General features: G+C 42.2%; 1 protein-coding gene across 1 annotated transcript in view; it reads right to left on the minus strand.

Annotated features, from left to right (window-relative positions):
* Nucleotides 1–18,647, minus strand: part of ARSB (arylsulfatase B) — a 169,635-nt gene that overhangs the window by 54,178 nt on the left and 96,810 nt on the right. Inside the window, exon 6 of the mRNA XM_065874400.1 lies at nt 14,019–14,089. Coding sequence (XP_065730472.1) covers nt 14,019–14,089 — 71 coding nt within the window. The remainder of the gene's footprint in view (nt 1–14,018; nt 14,090–18,647) is intronic.

Consider the following 18,647-nt stretch of genomic DNA (forward strand, 5'->3'; position numbering starts at 1 on the left):
CTGTATGCAGAAAACTATAAGACACTGATGAAAGAAATTAAAGTTGATACAAACAGATGGAGAGATATAGCAGGTTCTTGGATTGGAAGAATCAATATTGTGAAAATGACTAAACTACCCAAAGCAATCTACAGATTCAATGCAATCCCTATCAAATTACCAATGGCATTTTTTACAGAACTAGAAAAAAAAACTTAACATTTGTATGGAGACACAAAAGACCCCGAATAGCCATAGCAGTCTTGAGGGAAAAAACTGGAGCTGGAGGAATCAGACTCCCTGACTTCAGACTATATTACAAAGCTACAGTTATCGAGACAATATGGTACTGGCACAAAAACAGAAATATAGATCAATGGAACAGGATAGAAAGCCCAGAAATAAACCCACGCACATATGGTTACCTTATCTTTGATAAAGGAGGCAGGAATGTACAGTGGAGAAAGGACAGTCTCTTCAATAAGTGGTGCTGGGAAAACTGGACAGGTACATGTAAAAGTATGAGATTAGAACACTCCCTAACACCATACACAAATTAAGCTCAAAATAGATTAAAGACCTAAATGTAAGGCCAGAAACTATCAAACTCTTAGAGGAAAACATAGGTAGAACATTCTATGACATAAATCACAGCAAGATCCTTTATGACTCACCTCCTAGAGAAATGGAAATAAAAACAAAAATAAACAAATGGGACCTAATGAAACTTCAAAGCTTTTGCACAGCAAAGGAAACCATAAACAAGACCAAAAGACAACCCTCAGATGGGGGAAAATATTTGAAAATGAAGCAACTGACAAAGGATTAATCTCCAAAATTTACAAGCAGCTCATGCAGCTCAATAACAAAAAAACAAACAACCCAATCCAAAAATGGGCAGAAGGCCTAAATAGACATTTCTCCAAAGAAGATATACAGACTGCCAACAAACACATGAAAGAATGCTCAACATCATTAATCATTAGAGAAATACAAATCAAAACTACAGTGGAAGAATCAATATTGTGAAAATGACTAAACTACCCAAAGCAATCTACAGATTCAATGCAATCCCTATCAAATTACCAATGGCATTTTTTTACAGAACTAGAAAAAAAAACTTAACATGTGTATGGAGATACAAAAGACCCTGAATAGCCATAGCAGTCTTAAGGGGAAAAAATGGAGCTGGAGGAATCAGACTCCCTGACTTCAGACTATACTACAAAGCTACAGTTATCAAGACAATATGGTACTGGCACAAAAACAGAAACATAGATCAATGGGACAGGATAGAAAGCCCAGAGATAAACCCATGCACATATGGTCAACTAATCTATGACAAAGGAGGCAAGGATATACAGTGAAGAAAAGACAGCCTCTTCAATAAGTGGTGCTGGGAAAACTGGACAGGTACATGTAAAAGAATGAATTAGAACACTCCCTAACACCATACAAAAAATAAATTCAAAATGGATTAGAGACCTAAATGTAAGACTGGACACTATAAAATTCTTAGAGGAAAACTTAAGAAGAACACTCTTTGACATAAATTACAGCAAGATCTTTTTTGATCCACCTCCTAGAGTAATGGAAATAAAAACAAAAATAAACAAATGGGACCTCATAAAACTTAAAAGCTTTTGCACAGCAAAGGAAACATAAACAAGATGATAAGGCAACCCTCAGAATGGGAGAAAATATTTGCAAATGAAGCAACTGACAAAGGATTAATCTCCAAAATTTATAAGCAGCTCATGCAGGTCAATATCAAAAAAACAAACAACCCAATCCAAAAATGGGCAGAAGACCTAAATAGACATTTCTCCAGAGAAGATATACAGATTGCCAACAAACACATGAAAGAATGCTCAACATCACTAATCATGAGAGAAATGCAAATCAAAACTACAATGAGGTATCACCTCACACCAGTCAGAATGGCCATCATCAAAAAATCTACAAACACTAAATGCTGGAGAGGGTGTGGAGAAAAGGGAACCCTGTTGCACTGTTGGTGGGAATGTAAATTGATACAGCCACTATGGAGAACAGTATGGAGGTTCCTTAAAAAACTAAAAATAGAACTACCATACGACCTAGCAATCCCACTCCTGGGCATATACCCTGAGAAAACCATAACTCAAAAAGAGTCATGTACCACAATGTTCATTGCACGTCTATTTACAATAGTCAGTACATGGAAGCAACCTAAGTGTCCATTGACAGATGAATGAAGAAGATGTGGCACATATGTACAATGGAATACTAGTCAGCCATAAAAGGAAATGAAATTGAGTTATTTGTAGTGAGGTGGATGGACCTAGAATCTGTCATACAGAGCGAAGTAACTCAGAAAGAGAAAAACAAATACAGTATGCTAACACATATATATGGAATACAAAAAAAAAAAAAGGTCATGAAGAACCTAGGGGCAGGATGGGAATAAAGATGCAGACCTAGTAGAGAATGGACTTGAGGACGTGGGGAGGGGGAAGTGTTACCTGGGAGAAAGTGAGAGAGTGGCATGGACATATATACACTACTAAATATAAAACCGATAGCTAGTGGGAAACAGCCACATAGCACAGGGAGATCAGCTCGGTGCTTTGTGACCGCCTAGAGGGGTGGGATAGGGAGGGTGGTAGGGAGATGCGAGAGGGAAGAGATATGGGGATATATGTATATGTATAGCTGATTCACTTTGTTATAAAGCAGAAACTAACACACCATTGTAAAGCAATTATACTCCAATAAAGATGTTTAAAAAAATAAAATGATAATATTAAAAAAGGAAAAAAATTTAGGTAATGAAATAATATATCAGATGATCTGCATTCTGTAAGAATGTGTGCGTATGTGTATGTCAGTCTGTGAGTGAGGGTGTGGAGGGGAGAGAGAGAGAGAGAAGAGAAAAGCACACCAAACATTAATATTAACAATGCTTTCTTTGGGGTGGCAGGATAGTGGAATTAGAGTGATTTTTACATTTATCCCTGAGTGTTTCTATATTTTTCAAAATTTCTAAACAAATATCCTCCCATGTATTATTTGTGTAAAAAACAAACAGGGAGCTTCCCACTGCAAACAGGATCAAGGCTAATTTCCTTTGTCTAACACCCTATCCTTATTTAACTTTTGTATCTCTTCTTTCCTGCCTTCCCTTTGCCCCCAGAACAATTTTACTCACATACCCTTTTACTGACACACTTCTTCGTCCTGGGATTGATCTCCACTTCAGGAAATCTTACAACCATGTTCAGAGCAAGGCTCCCTTCCTTTCACGAACTACCCTTGCACAGCAGCTCTCAGACTCTAGGGCAATGACCTGGCAGTTAATCAAGCAGAACTGGTAACATCTCTACCACGGTTGACTTCAACTGTATTTGATTCCCTTTTAACTTTTTATATGTTTTTGTTCTTCTCTTCAACTCGATTATAAGAACTCTTTGTATTTTTCATCAAGTCTAGTGCAACAGAGTAGTTATCTGTGGTAGACAAAATAATGGTCCCCCAAAGATATCACCTGTAAGCAAGTGACCAGAACCTGTGAGTATGTGAGGTTAGATGGCAAAGGGGAATTCACACTGCAGATGGAGCTAAGGTTGCTAATCAGGTGACCTTAAAATAGGGAGAGTATCCTGGATTATCCAGCTGGGACTAATGTAAGCACAAGAGTTCTTAAGTAGAAGAGATGGATGGAAGAGGTCAGAGGAGGAGATGTGATGACGGAAGCAAGGCTGGAGTGATGTGCTCTGAGAAGGACTCAACTCTTCACTGCTGGTTTTGAAGATGGAAGAAGGAGAAGATGGAAGAAGGAGGCCGTGTGCCCAGCAAGGCAGGCAGCCTCTCGAGGCTGGAAAAGGCAAGGAAATGGATTGTCCCTTAGAGCCTCTGGAAAGGAATGCTGCCCTGCTGACACCCTGGATTTCTGTCCGGTGAGATCCATATTTTTTTTTTTTTTGCGTTACGCGGGCCTCTCACTGTTGTGGCCTCTCCCGTTGTGGAGCACAGGCTCCGGACGCGCAGGCTCAGCGGCCATGGCTCATGGGCCCAGCTACTCCGCGGCATGTGGGATCCTCCCGGACCGGGGCACGAACCCGTGTCCCCTGCATCGGCAGGCGGACTCTCAACCACTGCACCACCAGGGAAGCCCCTGAGATCCATATTTTAACCTAGATAAATTTCTGTTGGTTTAGGTCGTTCAGTTTATGGTGATTTGGTCCAGCACTGATAGAAAATTAATACAATGTTAACTATTATTTTCTTTCATTCACATTAAAATCAAGAGAGATAAAACCAAAATTGTTGAAATAATAAATTTAAAACTATACATTCTGAGGAAGTCTACCTTAATCACCCCAAATGCCTCTCATTATTTCTTCATTTCTCCTTATGCCTATGTGTTTGATGTATTATTGCTTATCATTTGTTGCTACTTTATTTTATAATTGTGTTAATACCATTTCATGGGCATATATATTTTTCCTCTGATTCAAAAGGGCTCTTCAGAAGCACGGACCATGTATTTATTCTCTAGGTATTTGCTGCCAGTGGTAGCAGATTTTATTCTATAAATGCCTGATTACTAACATCTTACATTATGGGTTACTTAAGGCAGACCATGTCCTCAGCTTTCTGCAGCATACTTCTCAGAAATGTTTTAAAAAGTTTAATTTCAGCCTTATACATAAGCACCCTAAAGCCCGTAAAAAATCTGACCAGATTAGTCAACATTTAGAAAGTGGACTTAATACACTTTAATTCCACTCAATTTGTCCCATAAAATTTAGTGAGGTTTTATGTTTTTCTAGAATTTTACGGTTGACAATTTCAAGAACGGTATATATCTTTACCCTTACAGGCTGTAAGACTGGGGAATTGAGGTAGGAAGATGTCTGGTCCAGACTGGGAGAGAAAGGAGACAGTCTGGACATCCCCAAATCTTGAAGAGACCTGGGTACAAAGAAGGCTCCAGTGTGGAGGGTGGAGTGGGCACAGGGGCTGGACCTGAAAGGGACTATTTGGACGGTAGTCTGTTTCTGTGTTGAGTATCAAAATCAGCATAGACCTTCTAATAAACTAGAATTGTCAGGCTACTCTTGGAAGCCATTGCTAAAATTTCTAAGCTCTACCAGAATTAAAGAAAAGTAACCAAATAAATAAGCAGTCAGTTGGAAATGAGAGGATTTGGCATCATCGTAACCCTGGGGGAAGAAATAAAAGCTGATGTGTAAATGGGGTTTTGGGCAAGTAACCACATGGCCAGATGCCCTTCTCCCAGAGGTAGGCCCAGCCCAAGCCCTTCAAGTCAGTTTCTGTTATCTGGTCCTGAGAAGCCTTCAAAAAGGTGCTTACCCTGATTTCTCCAAACATAAAATTGGGGCAGTGGGATTTGCCATTTCTGTGTAGTCTAGGCCTGTGGTGAGGATTAATTAGTGTTTTTAAAGTGCTGTGGGTTTGGTTTGGTTTATTTATTTTCTCAGGACGAAAGCCAGTACGCCAGCACCAAGTGTTAACAGCGAAGGTTTGATGTATGTTACTTGAGATGCACTGTGTGAAGTGGGGCGGATGGGAAACGAAACTTGTGGGACTGCCTTCGGCATCAAAAAGGCCACATTTCCAAACCCATTTAGTACTCCCCAAAGTGAAGGAGGCAGAATAAAAGCCTCTGAAAATTAAAAAGGAGAAAAGTTATCTGTGTTTAGGCTCTGGGATTGAGGGTATGTACCAACCCAGACCACGGAAAATCTGACGAGCTGCTACAGAAAAGTATTGGCAGCTAGAGAAGACACAAAATTCTGCTAACTTTGTGACAAGCTGTAAAATGAGGTCCTATATTTGACAGAGAGAAAGAATGGAACTCAGGCAGTCAGGGTGTCAGGGCTAATAGCTGAGGACAAATGCTGTCACACGCTAGCTTCTCTGACCCAGGACAGGTGGGCGTAGGGACCAAGAACTCTGGTATGGCCCATACCTCCACTCACTAAGAAACCAGCAGCCTTCTAGATATTACAATCTCATAAGAACCCTCTAAGCTAGTTTTTAGAAATAAATCTTTATGGCTTTATTCCCAATTATGGAAGTAATGCGCGCTCATTACTAACAAATAAAACTGCAGAAATACATAACATAAAAAGCGCAGACACTGCACCTCCAATCCAGCAGGCAGGATATAGGCTGTTAGTTATTGTTTGGACATATTTACAGGTGATAGCTATAACTGTCTCCAATTTATAGGTGATGAAACAGATAACTCAAAGAACTTATCCACCAGCTCACAGGAAATAAGTCAAAGCTGGAATTCAAATTCAGGTCTTTCTGACACCTCGGAACTCTGTATGTTCCATTAGGCTACACTGCCCTATCCCCACACCCTGCTCCCTCATCCCACCACCATCCTCAAAAGTAATTACTACAAGGCACCAACCGGGTTTCCATAACTAGCTTTACAAAGAGAAGCTGCCATCATCCACAGCGTCAGGTTACGTGTGAAATAGCAAGGTTAGTGCCACAAGGAGATCTGTTTTCCCAGCCTCGTTTAAATGTATAATCCTCCATCAACATGCTGTTATTTGAGTGAGATGATTATACTTTTCCATCAAAACCAGTGTAGAACAGAAAGCAAAGAGACCCCTGAAGTCAGCAGATCATATCTTATATGTGAGGCCTAGACCTGGAGAGCTCCGAGTTCCAGGTCTGTTATCTCTTAGTTGTTTGTGACCTGGTGCCTCAGTTTCTCCATCTGGATTGTAAAGTGGGTGGATGAACTGACTGCCAACGTGCCTTCTAGCGGCTGGAATGACGGGCAATCTCACTGACGGCTGGTGGGCCTCATGCATCCCATCTAACTTCTAAAAGTCTGCTCAACAACTCATTTCAGGCTGAAAGACAGAAAGTTGTCCTGTGTTGCGACTTCTCAAATATGCCCAGAAAGAAATGAACATGCTTTGAAAATAATGTATAAGGTTATTGTTCTTTTTTTTTTTTTTGCGGTAGGCGGGCCTCTCACTGCTGTGGCCTCTCCCGTTGCAGAGCACAGGCTCCAGACGCGCAGGCTCAGCGGCCATGGCTCACGGGCCCAGCCGCTCCGCGGTATGCGGGATCCTCCCGGACCGGGGCACGAACCAGTGTCCCCTGCATCGGCAGGCGGACTCTCAACCACTGCGCCACCAGGGAAGCCCTTGCTAGAGTTATTCTAATTAAATGAGTGGATGATAACGAATTTAAATGACTAGCTTATTAGCACTCATTCTTTCAGTATGTCTAAATCTCCTATACATAAGGCATCGAGAGAGCTATACTGATGAAACCTTGCCCTCCATGAATATAAATAACTACAGTATGAAGAAGCGAGAGCTCAGTGTCTCAGGAAGCTCCGGAGAAGCTCAAGGGACTCTAGTTTGGAGGGATCAGGCAGGGCTTCATGGAGCAGTAGGGATGTGACCTGGGCCCCCGAGAAGGGTCAGAGTAGCAAAGGAAGATGGCGGACGGCATTGCAATGGTGCTGAGGGGTTGCTTCGGCGGAAAGACAGAGGTTGTAAGAGGCAGGCTAAGGAGTCTGCCTGTGGCTGTAGGCAGTTGGCAACCACTGACAGCCATCAAGCAGGGAAGTGAGGGGCTGTGGCTGTGTTCTCTTCCAACAAAACCTAAAGCCTACGTGATTTCCAGTACGTACAACTATACCTAGCACGTCGTGGGCAGGCGGTATCTCCTGAATGAATCATCTCAGAAATGGCGACCTAATGTCAGGGAATGGATCTGAATTTGCTCTTAAGAGGAAACATGGAGCAGCGCCAAGCATGCAAACCTGGACGACTCTTGGATCTCGAGTATGGACCTGGCAATTTCAGCCCAGAAAATGCACGCGTGAGAGAGGGGAGGGAGCGAAGACAGTTCTTTCAGCCTGTAATCACGAGCAGAAATAACATCCCATTATAACGTTTATAGAGAAGAGGCCCTTTCAATGAAAGAGTAACAATGCTGTACAGAATCACTTTGAAGACTTTGCCTTTGGTGTGGAAAATGCTAACATCTGTCAGGGCCCTTCATCTCTAATCAAGCTTCTGCCAGCAGAGTCTACGTGCTTTCTATGTGTGCACGTGTGTAGGGTTATCTACGTACACGTTACATAATTGGACAGACGTGAGAATTCTGACGATTCACAGAATGCCACGTCTGACTTCCAAGGTGAGTTGTGTTCACAGGTGGAGGTGGTAGCATCTTTACCTCAGAACCTGGGTCAAGCCTGGGGACTGTAGGATGAGTATATTTTCTCTAAGGCAAACTAATGCCTTTGAAATCATTTCTCCTCCTGGTTTGAGGTAGGCTGACTAGAACCGATGGGAGCCACAGAGCTTGGAGCTGGAGTGCCTCAGAACCAGGGTGAGTGGAATTCACAACTGTAGGACCTCGGAGCCTAATCTGGGATCACAGCTGCTCCCCACCACGTTGGATGTTTTCAGCCTTTCCCATTACATCAGCTTAAACGGTACCGTCCCCTTTCCTCAGGCTCCTGCCCAGGTTTCCTCCACAGCCCACTCTGTACTGCTGAAGAAAGACACTGAGTCAGGTCAGCCTGCTAGAAAGAAACACTTTAAAGAAATGCGGGGGGCGGGGGGGGGGGTGTCCACAGGGGGAGAATAAATCTTAGGATCTTAGAAAGGAAGGAGGGAAGAAAAAGATACTATGTGAGAACATGTCCATGCAAGGTCACCTGAGAACAAAGCCTCTGAAGATGAATAAAAAGTTTCCTCAAAGCACACAGGAAAGCAATTACAGCCCACATGTGTGACACTGGCCATGGGAGCCGGTGGCAGGGGAGATAAAAGTAGAGCCAGATTTGGGTGCACTGAGAGAGCCCGTGACCAATGCAACAATGAAAGGGAGCCTTCCAGGAAGGCAGGGATGGGAACAGAGCACAAAGAACAGGAAGAAGAAGCAGCGCCCTCAACTCAGAGGGGAAGTCAGGCTGAGCTGAGACTGGGGCAGGGGCTTTGTCAATATGTATTTGTCCATCAAGGAGGTCTTGGGGAAAGGAATGAGGAGGGCAGGGAAAATGCCACATCATCTGATATTTTCAATTAGGGGAAGGGTGAGGGTGGGCATTTATATGCTGAATAAGTCGTTTCAAATATCTGTATGTGATATGTTAATTAAAATAAAAAGTAGCTTGTGAGTGTTATTTTTTTTTTTTTAGGCACCAAAGGTAGGACGGGAGCTCAGGGTTTAAGAGGAGAGTGTGAATTGCCATCTGGAGGCACTTTTAGGTTCAAGTCTAAGAGACAATAAAACAGAGACTTTAACCTGTTGATCTGTTCACCGTTAAATATTTATTGAGGACTTCTATGATGGTAGGCCTCGTGCTATGCACTGGGAATGCGGCAGTAAATGAAAAGGGTACAGATCCTGTCTTCATGGAGTTTCTATGCTTTTTTTGGATTTTACATTTTACTGTTAATATTTAAAACTGTGGTAAAATATACATAACATGAAATTTACCGTCTTAACCACCATAGTTCAGTGGTATTAAGTGCATTCACATTGTTGTGCTACTGTCACCACCATCCATCTCCAGAACTCTTTTCACCTTGTGAAACTGAAACTCTATACCCACTAAAAAGCGGCAACTCCCATTCCCCTCTCCACCTAATCCCTAGAAACTACCATGTTACTTTTTGTCTCTGAATTTGACTATTCTCCGTACCTCCTGTAAGTGGAATCATGCAGTACTTGTCTTTTTGTGATTGGCTTATTTCATTTACCATACTGTCCTCAAGTTTTAACCATGCTGCAGCATAGGTTAGAATTTCCTTTCTTTTTAAGGCTGAATAATAATACTCCATTGTATGTATGTCGCACATTTTGTTTATCCAGTCCTCTGTCAATGGACATTTGGGTGGCTTCCACCTTTTGGCTATTGTGAATAGCGCTGTTTAAGTCCCTGGTTTCAGTTCTTTGGGAGTATATATCCAGGTATGGAATTGCTGGATCATACGGTAGTCCTGTTTTTAATTTTTTGAGGAATTGCTATACTGTTTCCATAGCAGCTATACCATTTTACATTCCCACTAGCAATGCACAAGGGTTCCAGTTTCTCCACATCTCCATCAATAGTCGTTATCTTCCTTCCTCCATTCCTTCCTTTCTGTCTGTAGCCATTCCAATGGGTAGGATCTATGGTTCTTTGAGACATCTTTATGCTTTATTGTAGAATCTCCTGGTCTATGGGAGATTCTATGACTTCTGGGGTGTGTTTGTGTATGTGTGCGTGTGTGTACACTAGTCTTTTTTGGAAATATTTTTACTATTAGTACCCAAGCCACAACCTACCAAGAGTATGTGGCCATGAAAAAACCCTAACTCCACAAGTAGGAAGGGGCTCTGCGGGTGCCCTCTACTCTTAGAATAAGAGGGAGGTGGTATAGATGTTAAAACCCAAGAGGGCAGATTTTGAGGGATCTGGTCCTACTTGGAAGGGAGGGCTTCCCTGGGAAAAGTCTAACATCGATTCCTCTAATTCATGACAGGAGGAGACATTGGTCCACCACTGCCGACAAGACCAGCTAAAGGAGACAGTGCAGGTGAAAAACTGGAATGATGCAGTGATGTTTTAGAATGGGGATCAGAAAGGTGGGCAGGATGTAGTAACAGCAAAATCATATAATATTCACATCACTCTAGTGCTTATAATGTTTCTAACATTATCACGTGTATTCATCTATTTACAGCCATGTCTTTGGCTACACCACTGCTTATTAACACGTGCAACTTTTCCAGCAGGGTGAAAAAGGAGAAAGTGAGGAAGCAGCTTGCTCCCTTGAGGTCCTGTGTGTACAGAAACCCATAGAATGCTGAAGCTAGAAGGGACCTTAGAGGTCACTTAATTCAGCCTTCACCTCACAGATGAGGAAGTGACGAAGTGGCTTTGGGGAAGGTGGAGGTGGAATATTACTCTCTTCTCCCATAAGTAAGTACACATCATCTGGGAAGTGCTGGAGTTAGAAACCAAAGAACTGCTTCTGTGATAACACAGACTCAATTGTCAATCCTTCATTGATACCCTAGATTGGCTGCTTTCTGATTTTATTCCACAACAGCCTCTAGAATATGTTTTATAGTCCTAAAACATATTCTGTGAATATAACATGCAGACTCGGCTGTCCTATAAATACATATTTTCTTGTAGCTGGATTTAATTTTTCCCCCACAAACTAACTGCCCAGAAAAGGAACTGGGCTTGTATCACCATCCTCAGGAGTGCAGGACCCCAAAGATAACTCCCCTTTTTCCTAATTCTGCCACACAGTGGTGTGAAATCGATATAAAAACAGGGCAGAAAAGCGCCCCCCAACCCCGGTATTGCCCACATATAAGAGGAGGCGGCACCTTGCCACCCACAGGTACACACAGTAGGGGACACCCTGTTTTTGTGAACCAACGGTGAATGTGGCTCTTTGTCAATGTCAGGGCCTGACAACGTCCCTCATTACATTCAGGGTTAGAGCAAGAGTCCCCAGGCTGGCAGGAAAGGCCAAAAGGAAGGCCTGGAGTGGACTCCTAGGAGGCGGGAAGGAGCAGCAGGCAGCCAGAAAGTGTCTCTGAATTTGTGACAGCAGCAAAGGGTCTCAGTAAGTCCAGCAATCAACATATGGGAAACTAAGTGGAAGAAAAGTGAAGGGACTCGCTCAAGACCTTACAATCTATGAGGGGCAAGGCTAAGACAGTTCTCTCTTCTGATTTCCATGCTCCAATGCTTACACTGGTGAAACTTTCTGCCTGTGCTATTACTTTGCTAGAGGCACTTGAGGGGACGCAAAAATCACAGCAGGTTATGCTAAGAAGCCCGCGGCAAGCGGCACTATGGTCACTATGGGTGTATAGTTCTCCAGCTCCCATTTCTGATGCCATGACAAAACGCAGCTTAGTGAGTGAAGGGGGCTTAAGGCTTTTCACTTGTAGATGGAACTTACTGGATGAGGACAGCTTAAAACCACTGTAATGTGGGCAAGCATATTCAGCACATCCCTGGAGGTTATGCAGGGCTTTGCAGTGCATTAAATTACTCAGAAGCTGTAAAAACCGTTCCTGCCTCCCTTCTGGCCACCCTGAGGGATTCTGATATGACTGGCTCCTGGTTAGCAATCACTTCTGCAGTGAGCCGGTTACAGACTGGAATGTATCATATCCCTAGGTGTGCTGGGGCAGAGAAAAGTTTAAACGATTGACGTAGCTCCACAGTAACTAATCATAGGTCTGTGATCCTCTCACACAGCTGATCAAATCATTTCCAAGCATTTTCTAGAACAATTCTTCTAGACCAATAGACATGCAATGCAAATTACACATGTGATTTTCAATTTTCTATGAAGCACATTAAAAAAGGAAAAGGAAACAGATGAAATTGGGATCAATATATTTAAACTCAATATATGCAAAGTATCGCCACTTCAACAAGTAATAAATGTATATATGTTTTATATTTTTCATACTCAGTCTTCAAAATCGGATGTGCGCATACTCAGAGCACATCTTGATCCACAATTAGCCATACTTCAAGTGCAAAGTAGTCACACAGGGCTCGTGGCTACCATATCGGACATATTACTACCCTTGCCTCTCTCACTGACGTCTGTTTACTCCAAGAAAAATAGAAATTTCTCCATCCTGCAGCCATTCCTACCTATCTCAGGGCACTTTCCTTTCCAGGTCTAGTGATTCTAGGTAGTCTTTATTCCATTTCAACTCTCCTCCAACTGTCCATTCAGTCACTGAGTACCTACCAAGTGCCAGGTGTTTGTGTTAACTTATGAGGATGTAAAGATAAATATGACATAGACCCTGATATCCGGAGCTCTCGGCTTAGTGGGAAATGCAGGCACATACAGGAGAATTTGGTGAACACTATACAGAGATACGTACGAAGGGGTGCACAGAGGAAGGAGTACTGCTTCTTCCAGGGCTTCTGGAAAGCATTCACAGAGGTGGGACATTTGCGCTGAGTTTTAAGGGATGAGGAAAAATTGTGGAGGTGTTTCAGGCATAGGGGAAAGTATGTTCAAGACCTAAGTATGACGATCTGCATGCTTGGAAATGGCAAGTGGCTCGTAGGGCAAGAAGACGGCAAGGAGGGCCTGGAGTGAGGCTGGCGAGGTGAGCTGGACCTCAGATGCCCGAAGACACACTCAGAATTACTGGGGGTCATTCTCCAGAAGGGGGAATCTTAAGGCAGGTTGTAACACAGATTGGAGAGGATAAAAGAGTAAGGAGAGCCTGAATGATGGGGTAGCAGTATGTCTAAAAGGAGGAGATGTGAGCACTCAAGTGAATGAAGGGAGTATAAGAGCACTGTTTTCTGCAGACAGTCTCTCGATGAGGCCTTATGATGGAACCTGGGCAAAGGGCCTAATAGTTAAGGTTTTCCAGGCCCAAACTCATGACGTAGGGGCATCAGGGCCACTAGCATCGTATTTATATAGGACTATTACAACCCGTGGGGATGTGAAAGCGCCACATGGCCTCTTTCCCTGCAGGAATTAATAGGGTTCCCTATGGGTTAATTTAGGCAGTAGGCAGAATCAAACTAAATTGCAGCCTTGCCAGGGAAATCATGGGTTTATGAGACCCAGCAGGTCTGGGCAGCACCTGACCAGCCTGCTCAGATGATGCCGTGGCTCATTTGACTTTGAGTTTTCTAGAAGGAGGCTCTGACACTCTTAGGTAAGAACAGGGCAACAACAGCATGACCTTTACAGTTAGAAGGAGGCTCAGAGATCCCATGGGTTCTCCTTTCATAGACGGGAAAACTGAGTCATGGAGAGGGAAATGGCTTAGAAGGTCATATAAGCCATTCAGCAGCACTCACCCTTTGTGGCACCGAAGCCACAGTGAGACTGGTACAACAGGTGCCATGGAGAACTGTTTACCTTTATAGCAAACTCAAGTGGAGCAAGAGAATTAGGCTAGAGAGACACTAGGTAATAAAACTGCCTTTGTGAGCCAACAGTATTTAAATTAGTAGCAATAAACAAGGTACTCACACGGTGAGACGTCTACAAAGTCTGGATCGATATTGTGCAGCAGCTCCATTCTGGGGGACGGGCTTCCTTCACTAGAAAAGAATTTTTCAGAAAATGTTAATTTCCTCTCTCAAATGGGTATCAATGATTTTAATACTTCCTTTCCTCATATTTACAGGAAATAACAAACCTGCCAGTTAACAACTTGGTCACGAATTCAGAGGCCTCCAAAACGTGTGGCCGCGCATCTTCAAGTAGTCATCCCTGGTCTATATTGTCACAATGACTGAATGTTTACATAACAGCTTTAAGGTCAAGCACGTGACAATTAAAAGATGAGTCCTGTGACCCTTTGCAATAAATGATCTGGCTGTACTTAAACATGACCGTTCGTTACAGCCGTGAAATGAGAACTCAAGTCATCCAGTGTAGACGTCATGCTGAACACTCACAGGGAAATGAAGAAAGAGCATCTGCCGAGATGGCAGCGCCCATATCACAGATGCAACGTGCCCTTTAAATATTAGCCTGCACGAGAAAAACGAATGTCTTCCACGTCTAAATTTACAACGTGGAAACTACATGTGAGATAGTTATACTTCTTTAAGATTTTAAAAAATTGTATGCGCAAATACAATCACAACCTACATTACTGTTGAAAAGAACTTGGAGATCAGTTAGTCCAATGCCCTCATGTTACAAATGAGAAAGGCCCATAGTAAGTTACTGGTCGAACAATGGGTAGTGGGTGTTTTTTAAAAATTGGGAGCATGAACACCACGAGATGTATGCCGGGTGTGCATGAGGCACCCATGTCATTTTGCTAGTATAGACTCAGCCTTATGGAAGAAGTTGTTAGATATCATTTCAGTCGTTGGATCACTTGATAATCCAATAAAAGGTTGCAAAGTACCGTTAACACCATAGGATTTGTCCACATAGGAATAACCAATAAGGCCCCTGAAAATAAGAGGACATGTTTTCGGGTGGTTCAATGTCCACACCCCAAACGCACAGCTAGTTGTCTACGGCAGTGGCTTGGGATTTCAAGGACCCATAAATTTTCAAAAACTCTGGATTGTGATTGGCAGCGTTGTATTTGCCAAGTAAGGAAATGTTAAAAACAAAATTCATGAATTAAAAACAAAACCAAAAAACTTTCAACTACCATTACCATAAAATAAAGGTAATTTTAATAGCAACAAAAGGTAGGATGAATACAATCTCAGAATAAGTGACAGTCCTTTAAAGTGAATATGTTTAACTTTAGAATTCTAAAAGATTTCCTTTTTCCTCTCTATTCCATAAAACCCACTAACTAGACAGTGAGAGGGAAATATGCAGGGATGCCTCTAGGCCTGGGGGCAGCACTATGCGGGTGGGGGGGGCAATATTTCCCTGGATTCCTCATTTTCTTCCTGAGGCATTTAACTAACTACCTGTATACCATGAGACTGTCAACCGGTCCAAAATGACAGGAACTAGGGTTTGATCCTGGAAGCTCTGAATGCAAGTAGGGATGATGAGCAAAGAAAATGGTGAATGTGAGAAAATCTTAACAGAATGATGATGATGGTGTCTAATTTGTGGGGTTAAAAACAAGCAAACAGAGCTAAAATCTGGATGATAAAAATAGCAAGTAAGTCAGGAGGGGAAATCAGAATGAAAGCATTTTAAAGTCTGTATTGTTTGGAAGAGGGTAAGGCTGTTCATTAAATTTAGATTTAGCTAAGTAAAATTTGCATGTTAAAATTTTAAGGTAACTTAAAAACAAAGATAGGACTTTTCTGGACCACGGAAGAACAAAACAAAATTCATTCAATCCAAAAAAAGGCAAGAAAGAAGGAGGAACCCCAAAATTTCTCATCTTTAAAAGCAGAGCTCACTGGAATACCCCCAAAGTATTAGGCACGGTTAAATAAAACATATTTTTCTAATAACTTTTAAAGGAAGTTTATCTGTATATTATTCATTTATTTCATTTTTTCATTATTCAGAAGAGCCACAGATATTGCAAAATAAGGGAACTTAATCAGATGAGATGAATTTTGAACACTAAAGCGTTGTGAGTAATCCCAGGGATGAATTATTTGCTGGGAAAAATCATCACAGGCAGAATCATCATGATACAAAGCATGATGAAAAGAACAAAAGCCAACCAACCTTCCTAAGTATGCTGTGATGCTACTTTTTAAAATGTACGAATCAGAATGTTTTGACAAGGATGTGGTTGGAGATATATGCCAAGGAAATATAACAGAAGACAAGTGATTAAAACAATAACCAAACACCCTAGGGACTCCAAGTTATTAAATAAATCAAGAAAACCAAATGTACATTTAAGGGAACTGAATAAAGTATCATAAATCTTGGGTTACTCCCCATCAAAATGTTAAAAGTTATTAAAATCCCTAGACAAGGTCATGTACCAATTCCCTGGAACTAGTCCTTTGGAAAGTGATGGATTTTAGAAATATTTCCAGGTGAATTTTTTTAAAAAGAGGCATACATACATGGGAAGGGAAGATGGTAATAATGGAAATATGGAAAAATATACACCAAACTGTTAGCTGGGATAGGGGGATGGGTGGGGTGAACTACAAAGACTTTTATTTTCTACAGTGCTTTATACAACTAGCATGCATTATTACTGTAATCAGGAAATTTTTAAGCTTTTTTAAAGTACAGAACTTGTGAAAATTTCTATGCTTCCATAAAGACATTAAAAAGTATAACAAAGAGAAAACTCAGATATTTTACAGAGTTTGGGAGTTTAAAGACAGGAAAACTATCCAGAACTACAAGGTAGTTCTGCAGTATTTAAATGCATTAGTTGATTTTTGGAATTTAATTGCATGCTACCCCACGTATGTGCTATCTCATACTGATAATAACTGATCATGTAATTTCCCTCTCAGGAGTGTAGAAATTTCCCTGTATGTTTAAGGTCAGGCTTGCCTTGAGCAAAAACAGTAATGGTTTTAGGGTCACTGAGTTCTCATGTCTCACCACTTAAGTCACTTCTTTTCATTTTGGTAAAGGGTTCAGAGCCTCAGTGCCTGAGATGGAGGGAATAAGAGGAAAGAGAGGGAGATGTTAGGGAGAAAGGAGGGAGGGAGAAAAGGGAAATGAGGAGGAAGAAGAAGAGGGAGAAGGAAAGAAGGGAGAAGAGACTGTGGGTTTCCTTTAATAGTTACGCACCAAGTTAGCAGAGACTCACTAAAGCACTTAAACGCGCACACCCACTACACATATCAACTCCACGTGGCGAATTTCAGTGGAGACAAGGGCATAGTATAGTGATGCTGGAACAGAGAAGTGGACCCAAGTCACCTGGAGAAGAACATGTGCAGAATAAGGCTGGTGGGAGGGATGGGGAGGGTGCGGGATGAAATGAGAGATCGCAAAGACCCGCTCTGCAAAGCTTCATAACTTTGCCTAGGGAATACTTTAGAGTATTTAAAGTGATTCTGCAAAGACCAGTTACGGGTAGAGAGGCACTGGTCATTACAAGGTGAGGCCCATTGTTGGTGAGGGGAATCCTTCAGGTCCAAATGATACACCCAGGAAGAACACCTCCGACTCAGCTCAGCTCCCACCATCTGTAGGAATTCAATATCCCCAGAATTGAGAAACTGGACACCGATACTGGGACACTGGTACCCTGGTTATTGGGAAGGAATATCTACCACTGGATTAATAAACACTCTTTTTATATATATATATTAAAAGAAAGGTAAGTTCAGTAAGTAGCCACATATTTTCCAGTGCAGTTTAAAAACAGTCTTCCCTTAAGAACTCACAGGGGCTTCCCTGGTGGCACAGTGGTTGAGAATCTGCCTGTCAATGCAGGGGACATGGGTTCGAGCCCTGGTCCGGGAAGATCCCACATGAAGCGAAGCAACTAAGCCTGTGTGCCACAACTACTGAGCCTGCATGCTCAACTACTGAGCACATGTGCTGCAACTACTGAAGCCTGCCTGCCCGTGCTCCACAAGAGAAGCCACCGCAATGAGAAGTCTGTGCACTGCAACAAAGATTAGCTCCCGCTCGCCACAGCTAGAGAAAGCCCGTGTGCAGCAATGAAGACCCTACACAGCCATAAATAAACAAACAAATAAATAAAATGTCCTTAAAAAAAAAAAAAGAACTCACAAACCATTGGCTACTTAAATTTGAGTAGTCTCTAATAATCATATAAAAGATCACACTTCTGTACCTGGAGGGGAAAATGCTTGATCATTTTTTTTCTTTTCTTGTATCTTTTTAGGGCAAACCTTCCCTACTGTTGCTGTACTCCCATTCCTTCCCCACACCTCTGCAAATTTTTGTCATCAATAATTTCCACTTGCTTATGCATGTTCCTCTACCTTTATGTCAAAAACTAAATAAATACATTTTATTTTATTTTATTTATTTATTTATTTTTGCGGTACACGGGCCTCTCACTGTTGTGGCCTCTCCCGTTGTGGAGCACAGGCTCCGGATGCGCAGGCTCAGCGGCTATGGCTCACGGGCCCAGCTGCTCTGCGGCATGTGGGATCTTCCTGGACCGGGGCACGAACCTGTGTCCCCTGCATTGGCAGGTGGACTCTCAACCACTGCGCCACCAGGGAAGCCCATAAATTTTATTTTTAACTATCTTTTCTT

The sequence above is a fragment of the Phocoena phocoena genome, chromosome 3 (assembly GCF_963924675.1).
Source record: "Phocoena phocoena chromosome 3, mPhoPho1.1, whole genome shotgun sequence".
Classification (NCBI taxonomy): domain Eukaryota; kingdom Metazoa; phylum Chordata; class Mammalia; order Artiodactyla; family Phocoenidae; genus Phocoena; species Phocoena phocoena.